The sequence below is a fragment of the Dermacentor andersoni genome, chromosome 6, assembly GCF_023375885.2.
Source record: "Dermacentor andersoni chromosome 6, qqDerAnde1_hic_scaffold, whole genome shotgun sequence".
NCBI lineage: Eukaryota > Metazoa > Arthropoda > Arachnida > Ixodida > Ixodidae > Dermacentor > Dermacentor andersoni.
The window spans coordinates 100809475-100828925 of NC_092819.1; the positions used below are offsets into that span (position 1 = coordinate 100809475).

At 46.7% G+C, this 19451-nt stretch overlaps 2 protein-coding genes across 5 annotated transcripts in view; one reads left to right on the forward strand and one right to left on the reverse strand.

The window, feature by feature from the left end:
• Nucleotides 1-4900, forward strand: part of sev (receptor protein-tyrosine kinase sevenless) — a 142722-nt gene extending 137822 nt beyond the window's left edge. For 2 of the 4 annotated variants that reach the window (XM_055066513.2, XM_055066514.2), the window contains one exon: nt 2713-4900. In XM_055066513.2, coding sequence (XP_054922488.2) covers nt 2713-3483 — 771 coding nt within the window. In that variant the 3' untranslated portion in view covers nt 3484-4900. The remainder of the gene's footprint in view (nt 1-2712) is intronic. The other 2 variants (XM_050171395.3, XM_050171396.3) reach the window with 1 other exon arrangement.
• Nucleotides 4901-11322: 6422 nt separating this feature from the next.
• The window catches only part of LOC126522639 (uncharacterized), a 62677-nt gene continuing 54548 nt past the window's right edge, over nt 11323-19451 (reverse strand). Inside the window, exons 8-9 of the mRNA XM_055066515.2 lie at nt 16586-16811; nt 11323-11393 (exon numbers count right to left, since the gene is read on the reverse strand). Of these exons, the coding sequence (XP_054922490.1) occupies nt 11373-11393; nt 16586-16811 (247 nt within the window). The 3' untranslated portion in view covers nt 11323-11372. The remainder of the gene's footprint in view (nt 11394-16585; nt 16812-19451) is intronic.

Consider the following 19451-nt stretch of genomic DNA (forward strand, 5'->3'; position numbering starts at 1 on the left):
CACGACAATAATCGTCATCTGTCTTACCGGCATTTCCTTTCTTTACCGCGGCGCGTCCGATACTTCCAGGTCAAAAACGGCATGCGCATTATTAGCGTGACATAGCATTCTCGACAAGAAAGTAGGGAACGCAGAGTTTTCAAGAAAGGAAACACAAGCAAGGCAGATGACGATTATCGTTGTAGAACAAGATAAGCCCCAAAGGGTGCAAATATCTTTAAGAGTGTACAGCGTAAAGTTCACAATGACGTCACGTCTCCTTAAAGCTTGGGCGACATTCATAACAAAGACTGAACCTAGGTTTCTTTTCTTGCTTTAAGTAACAAAACGGCTTTCAAACTGAAGAGGAAGCTTTAGCTCGGGGCCGAATCTGATTTCCCTATTCAAATACATATAAAACGCAGAAATGCCTTTATGATACAACTGCTCGACCGAGTTGAATGAAATACATTGCATTTGATAGGAGACTTAAAATTCTAGTGACTGTTGGAACCAGAATTTTCCTACGGGGAATGAGATGTTTTACAAAAGTTCCCCAAAACTGGCAAGTTAGAAAACAAATAAGCATGGAGTCTACAAATGCCCAACTCTGCACCAAAAAACAGATGTCGCAGTTCTGTTAACTGAATCTGTTAGGGCGTATACTGTGGGACACATTTGATATATGAATTTAGATTTTTACGATGATTTTGTAAACGTCCTACTCAAATATTAGTGATTTATTTCAAAGCTGTGTACGGCGCAGCAATTCTGCCCGTTTTAGACGTCTTAATAGATACAGTTTACAGAATTATGATATCATTAGTCATTACGGAGTTACAGAGATGAAAACGAAAACGTGGTAGTTCAGTTTTTTCCAATTCGCCTGGTGTCAAGCAAATCGTGGTGTCGCACGCGCACAGGCAAACGTGAAGAGACTTCGCTCAATCAGTGGGAACACACACTGCCACAACGCTGGCGTGATCGAGAGAGAGAGAGAGAGAGAGAAGAATACAGGAAGGCAGGGATGTTAACCAGTCAATAGTCTGGTTGGCTACCCTACACTGGGGGATGGGAGAAGGGGAAGAGAAAGAAGGCAGAGAGAAGATGTAGCGCAAACAGAGAGGAGCGGAAGCTTCTCCGGCCTCTCGCTTCAACGCGTGTCTGAAACTCGGGATTACGAAACCTCCCGTCGCTAAGTACGCGGGAAGACAGCGCACGCGCAGCCACCAGCCATCCAGGTTTTTCCCAGGTTTTGCACCCGTCGGTGATTATCTCCAAGACGGGACGCGGTCGGGGAATGCACTCAGTCACGCGGACAGCCATGCGTCGTCACGGTCTGTATATAGCAGAGGAAGCGTGGGCTCACCCGACCACGACTCCCTTGGCCTTTCGCATGCTTTATCACGCGACCCACAACATTCGGCGTGCATAAAGCCACCATGCTTCTCCGCTCACCGCCGCACGTTTTCCCTCGCGCCCACAGCATACGGCGAGCGGGATGCGATAGGATCCCATCGCAATTGGACGCCGATGTCACATTAGCCTGTATTGTCCGTATAATTGTTATCGCAATAAAAAATACTTCTCCGTTGCTATGTATTTAGATTGGAGCTCCTGCGTTAAAGCTACCTATTAAGTCTTTTCTTTTTTCGTTTTTCCTCTCGCACTGCGCGAACAGCAAGCCTGAAAATTGTCTTTCGTGAATGATATAATGCACTTTCGTGTGAGTACGTTTGAAGAGCAATACAAGAAATCCTGTTAAAGTATCGCAAGCAAGCTAACAGCGTAGCGATGTAGCTGTATTTTCCGTGCATTAGTAATTTCTTCCAAATGAATTCTGCAGGAAACAGCGCAGTAAAAGCACGAAACTGCTCGTAGCTTGTACTACTATGCGTAATGGCGTGTCATTTTGGACGTGTAATTTTCTCGCAGTAAGCAAAGGCGCAAGCCATTGATATCCCCTGAAAACATACTGGCGAGTGTCACAGTAATCTATAAATATTTTACTATAACACATTAATTGAACGCTTGAAATTCGTTCTCGTGACCACGGAGGTGGTTGCGCCATGACGTCGTGACGTCGCTGCGACAACAGCATGCAGGCGCGGTCGGAAAAAACTCTTGCAAGTTTTTTTTTTTTTCTGATAAGCAACGCCATCCTGCTCAGCCTTGTTATACGACGTCAGCAAACGTTGCTATGTGTCATGACGTCACGACAATTTTGATGAAGCCACAGGTCGATCCGGCGTTTCGAGACTGACTTTTTACTATTAAAGCGTTTCCGAACCTTTATACTTGCGGACTGTCGTGATTTCACGAGCGAGAATCGTGCGTAAGAGTTTCTGCGACTTAAAATATGCGTCAGTGTTGCTTTAGTAGTACTTTCAGCTGAATGCCATTTTCCTGTTCTTTAATAATTTCTTTGTATACATCACTGGGTACTGCTAAGACACATTCCGTCTAGATAAGCTGTACTTGTTACCTGACTTTTTTCTCACTAACTATCGCCTCCCTTTTCAGTTAGTGAGCTGTGAGAGTTTTCTGCACAGCTATCGCTGTCATTACTGTAGCGATGTTAGCGATGCATGTCACTTTAAGGTTCTACGTAACTCACATTGCACTTCGTCACACAGCACTGAGTGTTTGCTGCTGCTCGCAGTGTGACCTTATTTCTCGTGCCTACCGTTTGTGCGATCACAAGATGCGTTTTTATCTTTCTTGCATCGTAAGCAGTTGCCACTGCTGCAGCACAGTCGGTACAACGCGACGCCCCTGATGCCGGAAATCGCCGACAACGCCACGCGGTACCTGCAGCTGCTGTGCGACAGCGAGCCGGCGGTTGACGCCGACGGCTACGAAGTGCCGCTGCCGCTGCCGCCAAACCACGTCCAGGCCTTCCGGCAAGCCGGAGGCGACGGCAGCCTCAGCTTGGAAACGTCTTCTCTGAGGCTCACTTCGAAGCCCAGAGCTCCTCTTCCCGTGGCGGCCACGCGGTCCTCGCGCCCGAAGGCAACGCCGCCACCCGCGCTATCGCTTCCCAGCTTGTCGCCGCCCGCAGTTCCGAGAGCGAACAACACGAACTCCGCCAAGGAACAGAGCAGGAGCAGGGAGTCGCTCCTGGACGCCGACCAACGCCAGTGCAACGGCGACGGGAGCAGCGACTGCGGCCGGAGGTCGCCCACCGTCACTTCGGCGCTGCTCAAGTCACCCAAGAGCAGCTGCTCCGAGTCGGACTCCGTGGAAGGGGCGGCGTCGGCGGCGTACGACCCGATCGAGACCCTCAAGGAGATCTTCACGCGCGGCGGAGGCCGAGGCAGGGAGGCGGCGGACGCGCAGGGCTGGTCGTTGTCCACCTCCTCGACGGCTCCCTGCACGCCTTGCACGACGAGCGGGGACGACTCGGCGCCTGCGAGCCACCGCAACAGCGGCAGCGGAATCTCGTCCCTCTCGGCCACGTCGGCCATGGAGTTGGACTACATGCCCAAGTCGTCGTGGTGCTGAGAGCCTGCGTGTGTGTGTGTGTGTATGTGCGCGCGCGCGTATTAACTTCGAGCTTGAAGCTGAGGGCTGACTCGAGTGACCAAGCTGGGCCGCAGTTGAAAGCCTAGTTGCAAGATCGACCGGCGTAAATGTAACGGACCAGTGCAGTGTTCCTTGCCTGCCACGGTGAAAAAGTGGTGAAAACGTGTTTTCCTTTTTTTTTTTTTTTTGGGATCCGTTTTGCGGAACTTGTGAACGTGTGCACGCAACACTTTCACAGCAGTGCTTTTCGTCACTGTTGGCTGGCAAATGCAACCAGCGGGTGATTACCCCCGCGAGACTGGAATGGACAGATAGAATTCGAGAAGAGCAACGACTACGGTTCAAATGAACTCTCCTTTACACGCACGAAACCCTGCGTGTATTTGTTCGACAGTAATGTGCGATACCCCTTATGCGAGGACCAGTTGCGGACCAATAGTGGGGCGTTTTGAGATCGGTGACTTCTGCTGGGTTCAACCTGTAGATCTTAATGAACGCTCTTATCTGTTTGCTTTACACGACGCAGTGATTCTTGACGGACAGTGCAATGCACACTGCATTGCAATGCTTCACTGCTGAAACTTCTTGCCACTAACAAATGCCGGTGCTTTATCAGTGGAAGCCGAAAGTGAAGTGTCTACGCCAAAGTTACACGAACGGACAAAAGCACCGTTCTGAACCACTTCTACTTTTTTTTTCATTTCCTTTATTCTACCTCTGTGCGAGGCACTCTTGTATACGACGCCAGCGTCGTGTTTCGGTCACAGTTTTGACTATAATTTTCAGTGTTGTCATGCCAAAGTCAAATACGTATGTAGGAAACCTATGGTGCTTGGTAAACTCCTAAGAGTCTTGCCTGTGTACAAAATATATTTAATAAGCCTTTCGCTCTCGTCACTCTATGGGTACATACACGCATCATATTTTTTTACCACAACATTGTCATCCTTTAACTGATAGTTGTGTCATGTTTCTGTACAGTGTCCCGCGTACTGTGGGTATGTTTCAGGAGTGGCCTTGGGAGATGTACGTTATTTGTAAATAATATAGATATGGAGATGAAAATTATGCTTAGAATCAAACTATAGATATGAACAAACGAACTTATCTGTGTGTGTACATACGTATGTTGTGTAAATCGCCTTTTTAGCTGTATAGAAACCTTGCATGTCTCTTTATTTTTGAAGCCGCTAAGTAATAAACTATAGGTCATATAATTAATAGCTTTTTGCAGCGTTACGATATTTTATTCACACAAATTTATTTGGCCAACTTTGCCTGTAATATGCGGCCTTATGTAAGAGTCTAAAGTTAGTAAAATCATAGGCGTCAGATATATGTCGCTGTTTTATTTGTTTGTTCCAGTTCCTAAATTAAAGAGGTCTCAGAAGCTTGCTGTTGTTGTGATTTAAGCTCCCTTCTGTGGTAGGTGAATGAATGAATGAATGAACGAATGAATGAATGAATGAATGAATGAATGAATGAATGAATGAATGAATGAATGAAATCTTTTATGAGAAATGCGCAAGTGATGGATGGCCAGTCATCAGGAACGTCCTAGAGATCTCACATCTTCTACTCGCATATCTACGAGACAATGAACTCATTGACATGGGGGCAAATTCCTGTACTGTGAAATAGGCGCACAGGTGGAGCGATTGCTGGACCAAACTGCCAAACTTGCCCTGCCAGTGACAGACGCCTAAAACAGCCAACCAACCAACCGTGCTTTGCTGCTGGCCACCACTTCCACATGGTCTAAATGAAAAGGATTATAAGTTTGAGTCACAATGCTTCAAAGAAAGGATTTGCAAAAGGCATCAGCCACCGCGTTCAAAACAAGCATGTAAACCGTGATAATACAATAACTGCGTAATGTGTGCCGCACAAATGTCCAAAGCATATTGCAGGAAACTCTATGGTCCAAAGTTCTTAGAAGCAGCCCTCGGCCTGCAGTTCACAATATAGGGCTAGAAGGCGCAGTGCACCTATAGAGCAGGAAACGGTGAGAGATGTTAGCAGATTCTCCTAAAGTAAAACCACCCTCCAATACTTGTCTTCTGGCCCTGGAACTCTCGCGTAACGCTGCGGGAGCGTTTCATATGTCGTCTGCAGAGGACGCATTGCGGCGCTGGCGCAAATGCAACTATAATATGGAGGGATCGGCCGACGGACGCGACAGGCGTTCTGTGCTTACGGAGACCATTGCGGAAGGGTTGATCAAGGTTATCGGTGTGTGGACAATGTCGGTGCAACATACAATGGCCGTTCCGTTTCTTTGAAGTGGTGGAATGTTGGAACGCGAACAGTTTTGAAACCACTCGAATGCATTGTTTTGCTTCCAGGTTCACCAGCACTTGCAACAGCGACCTTATTCAGACTACAAAACGTACACTTGGGACCACTACACGCTGAGAAACCGGCTACAGAACGATTACACGTTGCACTTTCATGTAACTACGCGTAAACGACGTTCGTTGCTGTAACCCAGCGTTGCCGGTACCGGCCGCTAAGGATGCTAAGGATGCGAAACTTTAAAGGACGACGATCCATGCTTCGTCACTCGTCCGAGTGTTATAGGCACCGAGCTTTGCTGAGCTTAAGCGCTTGAGCTCACAAATGTTCGTGCTTTTGACCTTCACCGTAAATATGCGGCGAGTCATAGGCAGAGCATGCGCACTTCAACGTTTTCGCATCTCGGTCACTCTTGTTCTGCGATAAGCTATCGGAAGGGTCACGAGGAACGCTTATCGCATCTCTTCCACGCTGCTTCCACCACTCGCTACAGGCTGCATGTTCTGGCGCTGCTGTCGACTCCGGGAAGCTTCAGCGCAAGGTGCCCTGTACTATCGCACTCAGTATAAGCTACAACGCGCGTATGCATTGACGCGCTTTCGCGTTGTAGCGGTTGTACCTCATACTGAGAGTGTTAGTACTTACATGCGCTGAACGGTCCACCGCTCTTGCGCTCAGTTCGCGACCGTTCGTCGTGGTGTGCTGCGTCCTCATCGCCGGCGTAACTACAGGAGGGAACACGATGTCTCGCAGCCAGCCTTCGCAAGCCAACTCTCTGTGAAGCCGTTCCCATCGTTGTTTTTTTTTTCATTCTCTCCCACGCTTCGAAAGGTTGCCTCACCAGGTGACCTCTCAGTCTCAGCACAGGCTCAACCCAGGCTGTTCGGTTGCCGGTAGGTTCTTTTTCGACGTTCACTTATTCTCGTGTTCTGCCACATTGTTCTGCGTATATATTTATTGCGATAGCAGTTATATGGACACTCCAGTCGAACTTACGCCGTCGTCATCACCGTCGCCGTGATGTTCCGTACAAAGTCGAAGTGCGATAACATGGCGGCCGCGCGCTGCATGCTGTAGGTGCGAGTGAAAGCTTGCGAGGGGAGCCGACACGTACGGTGTCTTACGCGGCGGTCTTCTCGCGATCGCAAGGGAGGAAGGCGGGGAGGGGGCGCGGCGTCTTCTAACGAGCGCAAGGAGGGTAGCGAGTAGATGTGCGCGCGCTAGGAAATGTGTATGGGGGGGAGGCGGAGGCAGGTTAGTGTGGATCTCCTCCTCTACTTCGGCTGCGGCAGCTGAGCGCAGCCGCGCTCGTCTTGGAGGCAACCTGCGCTGAGATCGAAGGCTAGCCGACTGGATATATTTGGGGCGAGGAGTTACGGAGTCGCCGTCTGTCGGAAGCGCCTCCCTTGCCTAGTATCAGGGACCACGCGGCGCACTCCTAATAGGCTTCGCTTAAGGCGCTCAATAAAAACACCACGCGGCAGCTTTCCTGGACATTTATGTAGGTACTCTCAAAACGAGGGAAGTTCTTGACTGTCGATATAATAATCTTGGGCAAACTTAAAGCACAGAATCTTTTAAAGACGCTATCTCTTTACCGAATACTTACAGCGAAGGCCACTACGCGCGGTCGCCGCGATGGAGTCTCCCGAACCGGCTTCTTGCGTGAAAGGTAGGCAATCGCTGAGAGTAAACTATGTGAAATATGTTCTTATAGTAGGCTGTCTGTATAACCAAATGGGGCATAACAGAATGAAGCCTCAATGCAGCGATCGCACGGGTTCGCAGCGTCCGACTGCGCGTCTGCATGCATGTCCGCGTACAATGGTTTGCTTTCGCTGTGAGCGCGTTTGCGCACCGTGTGTGTGTGTGTGCGCGCTGTGAGCTTTATGCCGCAGCATATACGAATTTGACAGTACACTAGCAACCATTGTTGCGTGGACGTTATCAGAACTGTTCAAAAATAATTTCGTTATAGAGACTTCGACGCCTACGGCGACTGTGATGTGCCGTCACGACGAGCCAATCTTTTTTTGTCTTCTAAATTTTTGGACATTTCAATATTATTTCTCAAGCTGCGTTGCACTGTATGTTTACCGGTCTTCTCAGCGTGCGATTTTCCCTCTGCCTCTTTTTTGTAATCCAGTGCATAAATTCTTAACACAAACGTGACCATATTCCATGCATTTCTTTAATGTGCGTCGTACCGCTCTCTTTCCGTTCCAGTGAACTTGCCCGTATCTAGCATCAACAAGTTCATAGATCAAACCGTCCTGACGTTAGCCGGGCAGATGGCGCGGGCGAACGTCTGAGTGCGCGTTTTCTGCTACTCACCGAACATCGCGCAGTCCCGGCGCCGTAGCAGTAATCTTCCTCGCGTCTGTGCTTGCTGCATACCCGAGTTGTAGCTGATGGCTTTCTGCCGGTTCTAAGTTTCTCCAGCCAAGCTTCTCGCAGCTCCTTCCCCTGCGGCTACGTGTGAATAAGGCTGACACCGGGCTCCGTTGCGTACGTCTGGCACTGCGGCACCGAGCAGTAGCCTACCATGCTACACGCCTCCAAAGGCAGCCACTACTTATTATAGTAGTTTCAGATGTTGTCAAATTGACACCCAAGGCGGTAAAGCCTCACCACTTAATCAGAACCGCGGCGCACGTGGGACTTTAAACTTTCGTTTTCAACTCGCTTCGGCGCTTCCGAAGCAGCCGACGCGGCCGCTGTATCCACGTGATCCCTCATGCCACGTCACGCCGACAGTGGCGCCAACTTTTCCAGTGGTAGAGCTCGCCGCCAATAGTCGACGGCTCCGTGTGCTCTGGGTTCTCGCACGCATAGTTTGCGTTGAAGCGAGAAATAGCATGAAAGGGAATTCGCTCGCCGTTGCTGCCGCTCTTCATCACACCATAGTTTTGAGAGCGAGTGTCGGCGGTCATCTAGTGGGATGTGTTCGTGTTGACCTCTGCGCGCGTAACAGCGTGTTTTACTTTATTTAGTAAGCGAATGTTTACAACAGTTTATGCAGCTGATAAAACGAATAGCCTTACTTCATATACCTGTCTAATAATTTCCTATAGCAATCATTGCTTCGCCTGTCAGGTGAGACAGTCTTTTTCTCGGTATGCTTGCGCAAGGTAAATTTGCTAATTTCTCGCGACTTCTCTTTAACTTTCTCGTTGCTATACGTGAGAGTGCAGGCAGCAGGACGTGGAAGCCGCGCCTGTTCAGTCTGCTCGGAAGAGCGCATGCAGGGCACGGGCCAGAGGGACACTACAGCCAATCGTTACATAACGACGTGTTAGGCTCACTTTGGTGGCATTCAACATAGAGGAAGGAAGAAAAGGCTACGGATATGGAAAAAGCTTGAAGTAAGGCCGCCAGCCTCGGCAAAGCGACCTCCTCTGATGCCAGCGCTCTGTCCCTTCGGAGCAAATCAGTGCGAATGCTATTGGGAAGGTTCATTCAAGGTTACCGGACATTTAAAACACTGAATGGTTTTGTACTAGCTATTTGTGACACCTCCAGCACTAATGGCCCTCGTTCACCCGCTCTTGTCTCCCCCATGATCTCCGCGCACTTGGTCTCCAGTATTTGCCGCTTGCCTATAACTTGATGCCGAACTATTTCCCATGAGGCTCTATATTTTTCGGATCTTGGCTTCAGAATTGCCCCGTGAGACTCCCTCTTAGTCTTTTTCCTTCTTTCATGGCCAACACCTTTATCACGTGACGCTCCTTCCTATAGTTTCGGTTTCCTACCTCCAGGTTTTAGCACGGATCTTCTGTTTATGGTATTTCTGATTTTCTTTTTCGCACAATCAAGTCCCTTCGTCATTTATCGATGAAGGTAAGTAAATAAAGTTTTGTATACTGTTCACATTATATGTCAGCTTGTACAAAGCACAAATATACGTACTTGTGTCCACGCACGCTCATCCAGCAAATTATGTGCTTGCGTACACTATTCCTGTTTCGTATAGGTTCCCCAAAGGTAAGTAGTACAGAGGCCGGCCGCCTCTGCGTACGTGCGTGTAGTACGTGTAGCACGTATTGTACCGAGGGTCACTGGAGTACGTCGATTGATTATGTTGTGCGCGCCCGTCGCGCCTTTCCTTCTTGAACTCGGGATGCGTGCTCTTGGCCGTACCTCTCCCTCCTTCGGTGAGACCCAAAATTACCGTAGGAGCAAATAGGTTTCCGAATAGCCGTACTAAATTCGCGCGTGGTGCCACCACGCCGTCCCGTGCAAAAGCGTGGTTTCGTTTTAGATAAACTGGCTTGGCCTGTCCATCAAAAGAATGAGGACGCCTGGGGCAAGCCATGGCGTAGCCGTATACTTCGAAAGAAGAAAGCGATAGAAATCTAAGGAACGTTTGCGCAGTAACGAGCTCTTATTGCAGTAGCTTTTTTTATTTTAGAAGTGACTGAAAAGATCAAAATGCAGAAGGGTAACGAAAGTTGCATTCACTCCTGCGAAAGCCGCCAATCGTTCTGCTTTCCCAATTTGCGAGGCGGCCTATCAGCATCCCTCTCGCTTATCAGTGTTGCTGGCGTCGGGACTCCTGCGTTCTTAGAGACTGCTCGTGCCGAAAACATTTTACTTAAAGAGATCACGCGTTTTGTACGTAACCGCTGCAGGTATATAAACACTTTCTAGCAGGAGCTTTTCATGGCACCGTGAAAGACTGGCTCCTCAAAAACAAGTTATCAGTATTTTCAAGAAGATTCAGGTGTCACACCATACACAATTCGTTTTCTACCTGTTTTCAAAAAAAATCCTGTTACTCACCATATAATGTCTCTATGTTGCTTGGCCTGCATGGTTTTTGGCGCAGTCGAATCTGCGCCAGGCATGCTGAATAACGGCAATGTACTCGGCCGTTTTCTCGGGCAATTGCTGCCTACTTGTGCGGAGTGCATGCAGTGGAACAATCCCCGCCGGAATGGATGTCGTTGTTGGACGCTTGTACTTGCGTCGCCGACTTTCGTGTGTACGTGTTGAAATTCACCTACAGTTTTTGTGGTGCTCTGTGGTTTTCTAGAAAATTTTACTCTGATGTAATAAGGAAAAAAGAAACTCCTGGTTAGCTCAAACGGCAGAGCGGCCACGCCCTGTCTGATCCCCGGACCAGAGTAAATCTTTCCTTCAGTTGTTAAGCGTTTTCTTTCTTTTTTTTCCTGGGAAACACAGGTCGACATTCTTCGATGATTAGCGCTATTGTCAGGTGGATGTCAATTTATCGCTTTCGTACAACTTCCTTCACTTTGCGGATTTCTGCAGAATTGATTCGAGGCCATATTTTTTTTTATTCGCCATCAGCGTTGAGCATAGTAGTGCCTGGCTTTTCCACTACGATCGTTTTGTGGGTTCTCCTTGAAGCCTGAGAAGGAGATCCCGCTAATTTTCAGGAAGCACGCGTTGAAAAAAAATAGAAGAAATAAAACAGACTGACAGCTTATTTTCTGTAGTCAGAAACACGTGGTCTTGCATTCTAACGACACTAAAAAAAAGGACAATGCAAATCACTCGAGCAGGAACGTTTATTAGAATCTGTATATACGTTCGATTATGCTGAATTATGATAACGGGCCAGGCTCCTGTAAAAGGAAAACAAGTGGTAAGGAAATTTCGAGTTTTTGCTGGCGTAATAAGCATATTGAAAATGATAGGGCATAAATTACCAACTCGATATTTCTGCGTGCCGCATACACACACTCGAAAAATAAATGCAACCAAGTTTTTGTTAGCTTCGTAACCGTTTGAGCCAAAGGTAAAAATAAGGATTTCATGCAGATGCAATTTTCAGCAGTGCACGCGGAAATTTAGCATTAGGTATTTCTCAGTGGGAAAAATATTACTTGAAACACGTGTTCACAAAACAAATCATCCGCTGATATAAGTAATTGGAACGCCGTAGGAAACCAAAGTCGGCGTGATGCGTGATGTAAGAGATTATAAAAGAAAGTTACAAAATCTACAGAGTGTGCAACTGATATATATATATATATATATATATATATATATAGTTTTAATATAAAGTGAAAATGTTCAACTTGCTCGGACACGGGACAAGCGCCGATATTTGGAAGAACAAGCAATAAGCACAAAAGGCCAAGCACGTTTTTTTTTTAAATCAGCTTTCTTTTTGTTCTGTTTCCTATTGTGCTGTAGGCAACATGTACTTTATAAGCATCAGTCCTAACTGTCCACCTTTCTGCATTCCCTCATGTTATATTTTGATGGAGATATGCACTTGCAATTAAGCTTACATGCATTCAAATCGTTTGTGTTCTTAGTATGGAAAAAAAAAAGATTCAGGAGTCAAGTTCACGCCTACTACTAACGCAGTATTTCAACCTACAGCAATAATCAGCAATGATCAGCAACAACTTTCAGAAATTTCACCCATAAATGGCGCGGGATTATTGCCATGTAGACTTTCTTTTTTGGTATATATCATGTTGTTTGAATCGGTGTAGGATATTGTCGCAACAGTTACATTTATATTATCAATGTTTATAAGCTATATACATGTTTCTGGGAGGCATTGCAGTATATCGGCTTTTCCGAACTTGATGCAGCCTGTGATTTTAGTTAGTACGGAAAATTGTTGTACTTGTCATAGTGATGGATGTGTATTTATGAGATTAGTTTTTATTATGCGGGCTTCATACCATGCGTAATCGGGAACAATATGACAGGGAACAAAGCTTTCTTTTATTTTTAAACAACCCTTATTGGTGATTTGTGCCTTAGAACGTCGCCTTTTAATATATATATATATATATATAAATATATATATATATATATATATATATATATATATATATATATATATATATATATATATATATATATATATATATATATATATATATATATATATATATATATATATATATATATATATATATATACACACGGTAAGACTCTTCCGTCCAAGACATTTTTTTCGAACCGCCGCACTTGCTGCGCTGCTGTTTTTCTGAGCACGAGATAGCTGGTGCGATTCCCAGCCACGAAGGTGAAAAAGAAGAAGGAGCACTCGTGCACATAGATTTAAGTGCACGTTAAAGAAACTCCAGTTGGTCATACTTAAAGGAGTGGCCTCTGTAATACGGCCGCTCTAATAGTTGGAATGTCCCTTTAGAATGATGAACCGCACGAATGAATCAATCATTTATTTTCATCGAACGCTTTCATGCAAGACATGCAGGTTTACACACTACGATTTTTCTTTCTTCCCCTTTTAGGAGTTTCCTTATTTTGTTTCATATTCGAATGGGGTAACTGCATAATTTTCAACAAGGCTTTATTCAACATCATAAAGGTGGTTTGCTGTTCGAGTTGCTATTTCATTATATGCGGCAAACGTCGCGAAAAGAATTTAATACGGCTGGAAGGAAGACGGGCGTCTTCATGCCCTGAACACTTTAGTGTTCAGTGCATGAAGCTCAGTGCATGAAGTTCAGTGCATGAAACGTCCTTTCATGCACTGAATCATTTTAGTAACTGGAACGCCAATGCATTTCTCCGCAAAGTTCGGGGCTTTATATCTCGAGACTGGTGTCGTCCTGAGAATTCGTTTCAAGTGGATCCACCTTGCGAAGTCCACAGCTAGAATTTGTAAATTACAATATGGGTCCTAAGATAATTGGCTAAAAAGTTAATTAGTGAATGTTTGTTAATTAGTCCACTTTGCATTTCCATTTTTTTTGTGCAAGCAGTGTCCGCCTCTTCGAGTAGACCGGCTCATAAACTAGAAGTGAGCTATCTCTCACAGGCAACCTTTAAAAAATTTTGAAAGTGTTCGCTGAAAGACCATGTATATACGAACAGACACGTGGTTAAAAAGAAAAAAAAAATACAAAAGGTAAAGGCAACAAAACTACACTTTATGGTGCACCTTCAATTACACTGTAATGTAATATATTGTTCCAATTCGATGTTTTTGCGCCACCTTCCTCAAGTGACCACTACGACTTGCTCTTTACGATGCCCGAGTTAGAGGCTGCTCTTGCGTCGTGTCGGCATTCATCTGCTCCTGGCCCTGACGGGATCTCGTACTCGTCTCTTTCTCACGTTGGCAGGGGTGGTCGCACTGCGCCGCCCAATTATTACAGCGACACATGGGTCTCCGGTATTGTTCCGCAGCAGTGGAAGATCAGCCGCCTGGTTGCTCTTTTGAAGCCTGGAAAAACTCCTTATGAGTTTATCTCATACCGGCCAGTTGCATTAGACAGCTGTGTTGGAAAAGTTATGGAACGAATGGTCCTGGCGAGGCTCGAATGGTTTGTGGAGAGAAATGATCTTTATCCGAACATGATGACCGGTTTTCGGCGGGGTCGTTCTTCAACTGACAGCGTCATTCACATCGTTACGACAGTGGAACATGAAAAACGTCAACGCCGACTCGTCGCCGCTGTTTTCTTGGATATCAAAGGGGCCTACGACAACATCCTTAATGAAGCCATTCTCGATGCCCTAGATGACTTGGGTATTGGCGGCCGGCTCTACCTGTGGATTGTGAGCTACCTCAGCGGCCGTTTCGTTTACATGTCCACGCCTGCCGGAGAGACTAACCGTCATCAGGTATGCCGTGGAGTTCCTCAGGGAGGAGTTCTCAGCCCAACATTATTTAATGTGGCACTGATTGGCCTGGTGAGCAAACTTCCACCTCACATCCACATCAGTGCATATGCAGATGACATCTGCATCTGGGCTTCTGGTACAACACGCCCACAACTACGTTCGAAATTACAACGGGCTGTGTCATCTACTTCACGATACATACGGCGTCAGGGTTTGCTCTTAGCTGCCGAAAAATGTGCTGTGGTTGCATTCACGCGCAAATCTGTCTGCTGCTACCCGATCTCCATTAACGGTGTCATAATACCTTATGTCTCCCACCACAAATTCTTGGGCATTATCATCGACCGCGGTTTGTCATATACGAGGCATGTTAATATGTTGAAGCAAAAACTTAATCTGTTTTGCCATGTTCTTCGCTTCGCAGGAGGCATGAAATGGGGCCCCACGGAAGGCTCATTACTAAGACTCTATCAGTCTCTTTTCGTAGGCTACATTCGATACAGCCTTCCGATACTCTCAAACTTGAGTATTTCCTGCTTACGGACATTAGAGAGCGTTCAAGCGCAGGCACTCAAAATATGCCTCGAGTTGCCACGGCGTGCCTCCAACAAAGGCACAATTGAGGAAGCCCACGTATGCCCATTATCGATATACCTGTCCCACGAACCACTTCGCGTGTATTTACGCTTACTGACATGACACCAATGCCATCCATTGACGTCGGTTCTACATGAGCGGCCGGACAGCAGTTTCACAAGTGCACTCCGCTGCCATCTACCCCACATAACATCAGGCTATGCCCTTCCATATCACCCCGTCAAACCACCATGGGTGATGGTTCAACCTTCCGTATGCGTGCATGTCCCCGGCATACTAAAGAAATCATTGGTTCCCGTCAGTGGACTACAACAACTTGCTCTCGCGTACATCTGGTCAGAATACCAGACATATGTTCATGTTTACACAGACGGCTCCGCGTCACCAAAGGCATCAACAGCAGCTGTGGTGATACCAGCCCAACAGATAACTCGAGGTTTCATACTAGACCATAATTCTACATCAACCGCTGCAGAGCTTGTAGCTATTCGGGAAGCGATTCGCCACATCAGCGGGGAAACACCTCAAGAGTGGTGCATTTTCACGGACTCAAAACCCGCGCTGCAAATTTCGGGATGCTTCCTGCGCCACACCGCATATCAGGTTCTGTCACTGCAGATCACCGAGCTACTTTCATGCGCTCAAGAAAAACACCACCGCATAGTGTTCCAATGGATCCCGGGACACTGTGGGCTCAACGGTAATGAGATGGCCGATGCTGCAGCAAGGCGCGCCCTCAGCAATGGCCTGCGACCTGTAGTGCCATTCTCCAGACCGGACATCACATGCATCCTGTCGGAATTAATGAGGAGTGCGACGAGAAGATACTGGGCTCAGCCAGACGCTCGTCACGTCCGCCTTAAAAGGCTGGATCTTGATATGAAATTTCCTATTCTGCATGGAATTCCTCGCCCTCATACATGCCTGATACACAGACTGCGATTAGGCGTCGCCTTCACGCGCAAATATTTGCACATTATTGGACGGACAGACTCCCCGGACTGTTCAGTGTGCGGCGCTGTAGAGAGTATAGAACATGTGCTCGTGGTGTGCCCTGAGTATGCTCGCGAAAGACTGACAATGGCAGATACCTTGAGACATTTACACAATGGACCACTGTCGGAGGACCTCTTGCTAGGTGCATGGCCACAGAGTTGGCAGACGACAGAGACAATGCGTGCTCTTTCACGTTTCCTAGGTGACACGGGCCTGGACTCACGCCTGTGATACCAGTTGTGTAATGTGTCCTTCACCTCGTTCCTCCCATTATCATCCCCCATTGTGACCCTTTCTTTCCCCTCTTCCCCTTCCCTTACGTAGAGTAGCAGGCCAGATGCTCCATTATCCGGCCGACCTATCTACATTTTCCAGTCATTAAAATACTTATTCTTCTTGTTCTCCATAACCTTCTACATGTATTGTGCCTGTGTAGAACGTTCTTGTGACTATCTATAAGCTGAGCAATCTGACCAATTGTCGCGCGCTGTGCTCCACTTGTTCTGGAGTGAATCAGGCGTTCGCACACATTCAGTCTTAAGCCTAGCGACGGGACGTGTGCACGCGTTGTTTGTGCAGACAAAGTTATCTTGAACTCACTTACCAGGTACATTCGCATTATGTTGGCAGCGGAGAACTTTGGCGAGAGGCTTCTGTCGTTTTTTGGGCGTAAGGCGAGCACCGCCTGATCCTGGAAACTCATCTGCAACACCCACCCGGTGGGCGCACATCGGATGTACGCCAAGAAAGTTTCGCCCATTCTCATGTTGGTTCTCCTAAACGTGATGTTCCTCGCGGCAGCGCCCGGCTCGCTCACGTCTACCAGCAGCCTAGAATTTAAAGAAAAGAAGAAGAAAAAGAACGGGAAGTGGTAAGCTAGTTTAAATGCGGTAAGTAAACCTTGAGGAAAGTTCATGCGAGGGGTTCGTGGTGGTGTGTGAGTGGGAGGGAGAGAGAGAGAGAGAGACTTCGTGGTACAAGTCAAGCTGGATGGCTATTTACTCTTTCTTTCATAAAATACGCCACCTATAGGCTAAATATAGCCCAGAATACACATCTGTTATGGAATACCTGTACGATCGGGGTATTCCTCCCAAACATTTCCAAAAGGTTATACAAGATATATTCTTCGCATTCGAGAGGGGCCAGCTTGGTGCCGCCATACTATCACTTGGGCAGTGATGATGAGTAATTTGAGTTATTTTTTGTACGGTCTTTAACATATTGCCATTTGTTGCCCTAATTGTATAGTTGTCGCTGCTGCTGGATGTTGCCATACAAGCCAACTAGCTAGACATTTGAAAACCATTATTGTTATTATTATTATTATTATTATTATTTATTTGTTGATAAATAATTACACCTTAAAGGCTGTTAAAAAGAACTCATTAAACGACATTGACTATGTCCGAGAAATAAGTCATTATTTCATCTATATAGAACTGCGACAAACAAAGTTAGGGCTTTACTGCGATCTGCCAGAGGGCAATAGTAATACGCTCAGTTCTCATTCGCCCGCAGCAACCAAAGAGAAATGTGGCAGTTAGTCAACAAATTGAGGAGTTCGTCGTCCCGCAATTACGTAGACAGCATACGAAAAATATTTGGAAAAATATATCCCAAGATGTGCACGGCTGACAGCCTGACCTAAAAGTCTGACTTAACACGTCTTGATTTTCGAAGTGCGAGTTGAGGCACATCTAAAAAGGCTGGGCTATGGTGATAGAACGGCAGTAACGGTGTTTGAAAATAGATATAAATCTATTCTGGACGCGTTAACAATTAGGTTAGCGATAGATTTGCACGTTTCCACCCCAAACTACAGAGGCGTACTCTGGCAGCGGAAGGCACACAGTAGAATACACTTTCAAGAAAGGCAGCAAGGGGAGTGGAAGTCGTGTGGCATTCGACAAACAATGCCAAGAGCGCGAGAGCAGTTTGCTTCACACGTCTGACGTGCGGCCAAGGTCTTTCAGGTCATCGACGCTCCCGAAACATCGTGAAAAATGTACAAAAATTGCACACGGCGTATTTTCCACGTATAACCCAATACCGTATTTTTAAAAGCATTTCAGAGTAGCTTATTGAGGGGGGATGCACCAGTTTGAGAGTGAAAAATTTTTTTTGCCGCTCAATGCATACGGGAACACTATATCGAGAGCCTTAAATCACTTTAAGTCATCAGCATATAGAAGAAATGATGGAAGGAATGACAAGTGTTGAATTACTGACGAAATGTCATCTCCAAACAGTAAGGAGACGGCCAAGAACGAATCCGTGTGGAACTCCGCTAGTGACCTCATAGCTAATAGAGCTGTGTTCGTTAATACTCACGACGCAAGATATATTGCTTACGTAATTAGATAGTAAGGCAGTGACGGAATAAGGCATGTTCATTAGCGTGAGCTTTCTAATGCGTAGCTCACGAAAAGCTACATCAAACGATTTACTTAAGTCAAATTAACAGCGCCTAAGTGTGATCCCTACTAGGTGCCACTCTGGAAGCATGGGGCATAAATGTAACCAAGTTTGTTCTTCCGGACTGCTCTGGTACAAAGCCAAGCTGCTCATTTATTAGCATGTTCTTAGCACGAACAGAAAGCAGAAAATGCAATTATTATTTGTTTTGAAAACATACATACACACTAGGCCGGAAAAGGAAAGCGAGGAGCAGGCTTACAAAAACTGTCACCGTAAGGGGCCCGACGCCAGCATACTCGTTAGAAAGGAGGAGACAGAAACAGAAATGGAAGATAGGAAGTAGGGGAGAGAAGAGGAGAGAAAGAGCAAGATGGCAAATCTCAAATAATTAAGCAGAACACAGAGTACCAGCCACCATCCACCCTGTGTTCAGAGTGAACACAGGGTGGATGTTTGATTTTCCCTTTATTCAGAACACAGAGTACAGGTCACACACAGTGCATTGCACGTCAAGCCATTAAAGAATGTCTAAACAGAAGAAATAATGTCTTGCAATCCCATCACCCGAAAACAAACAACAAACGTGACCCTAAGTTAGTTTCTTTTCAAAAAGTAAGAGCGCGATGCACCTGATCGCGTCGAGACGCTTAACTACTCGGGCACAAACATTCGTCGAGTGTCGTACATCGCAGGCCAAGGAGGTGATAGCCCCTCACTACAGCGACGTGCGCTGCGCAGTGAAAACGGGACACTCCAATATCAGGTGTCCCGCAGCAACCGCAAGACGTAGACGATGGACTGTCCACACGTCCTTGTCGCTATAAAGGTCCGCACACGTTCACACAGCCAACCCTTAGCTTGAGTTATAGTTGTGATATCAGCACGACGAGGCGAACATCAACCGCGAACACGGGGCGGGAACGTTCCATTTGCGACGCGTGGGTAAAATACGGTACTTGTTGCTGGTGTTGTAAGCCTGGCAGTCTGGACCAGGTGTGGACGAATCAGCAGGCTAGTGTCATCAAGATTGCACAAAATTTCAGGGCAGA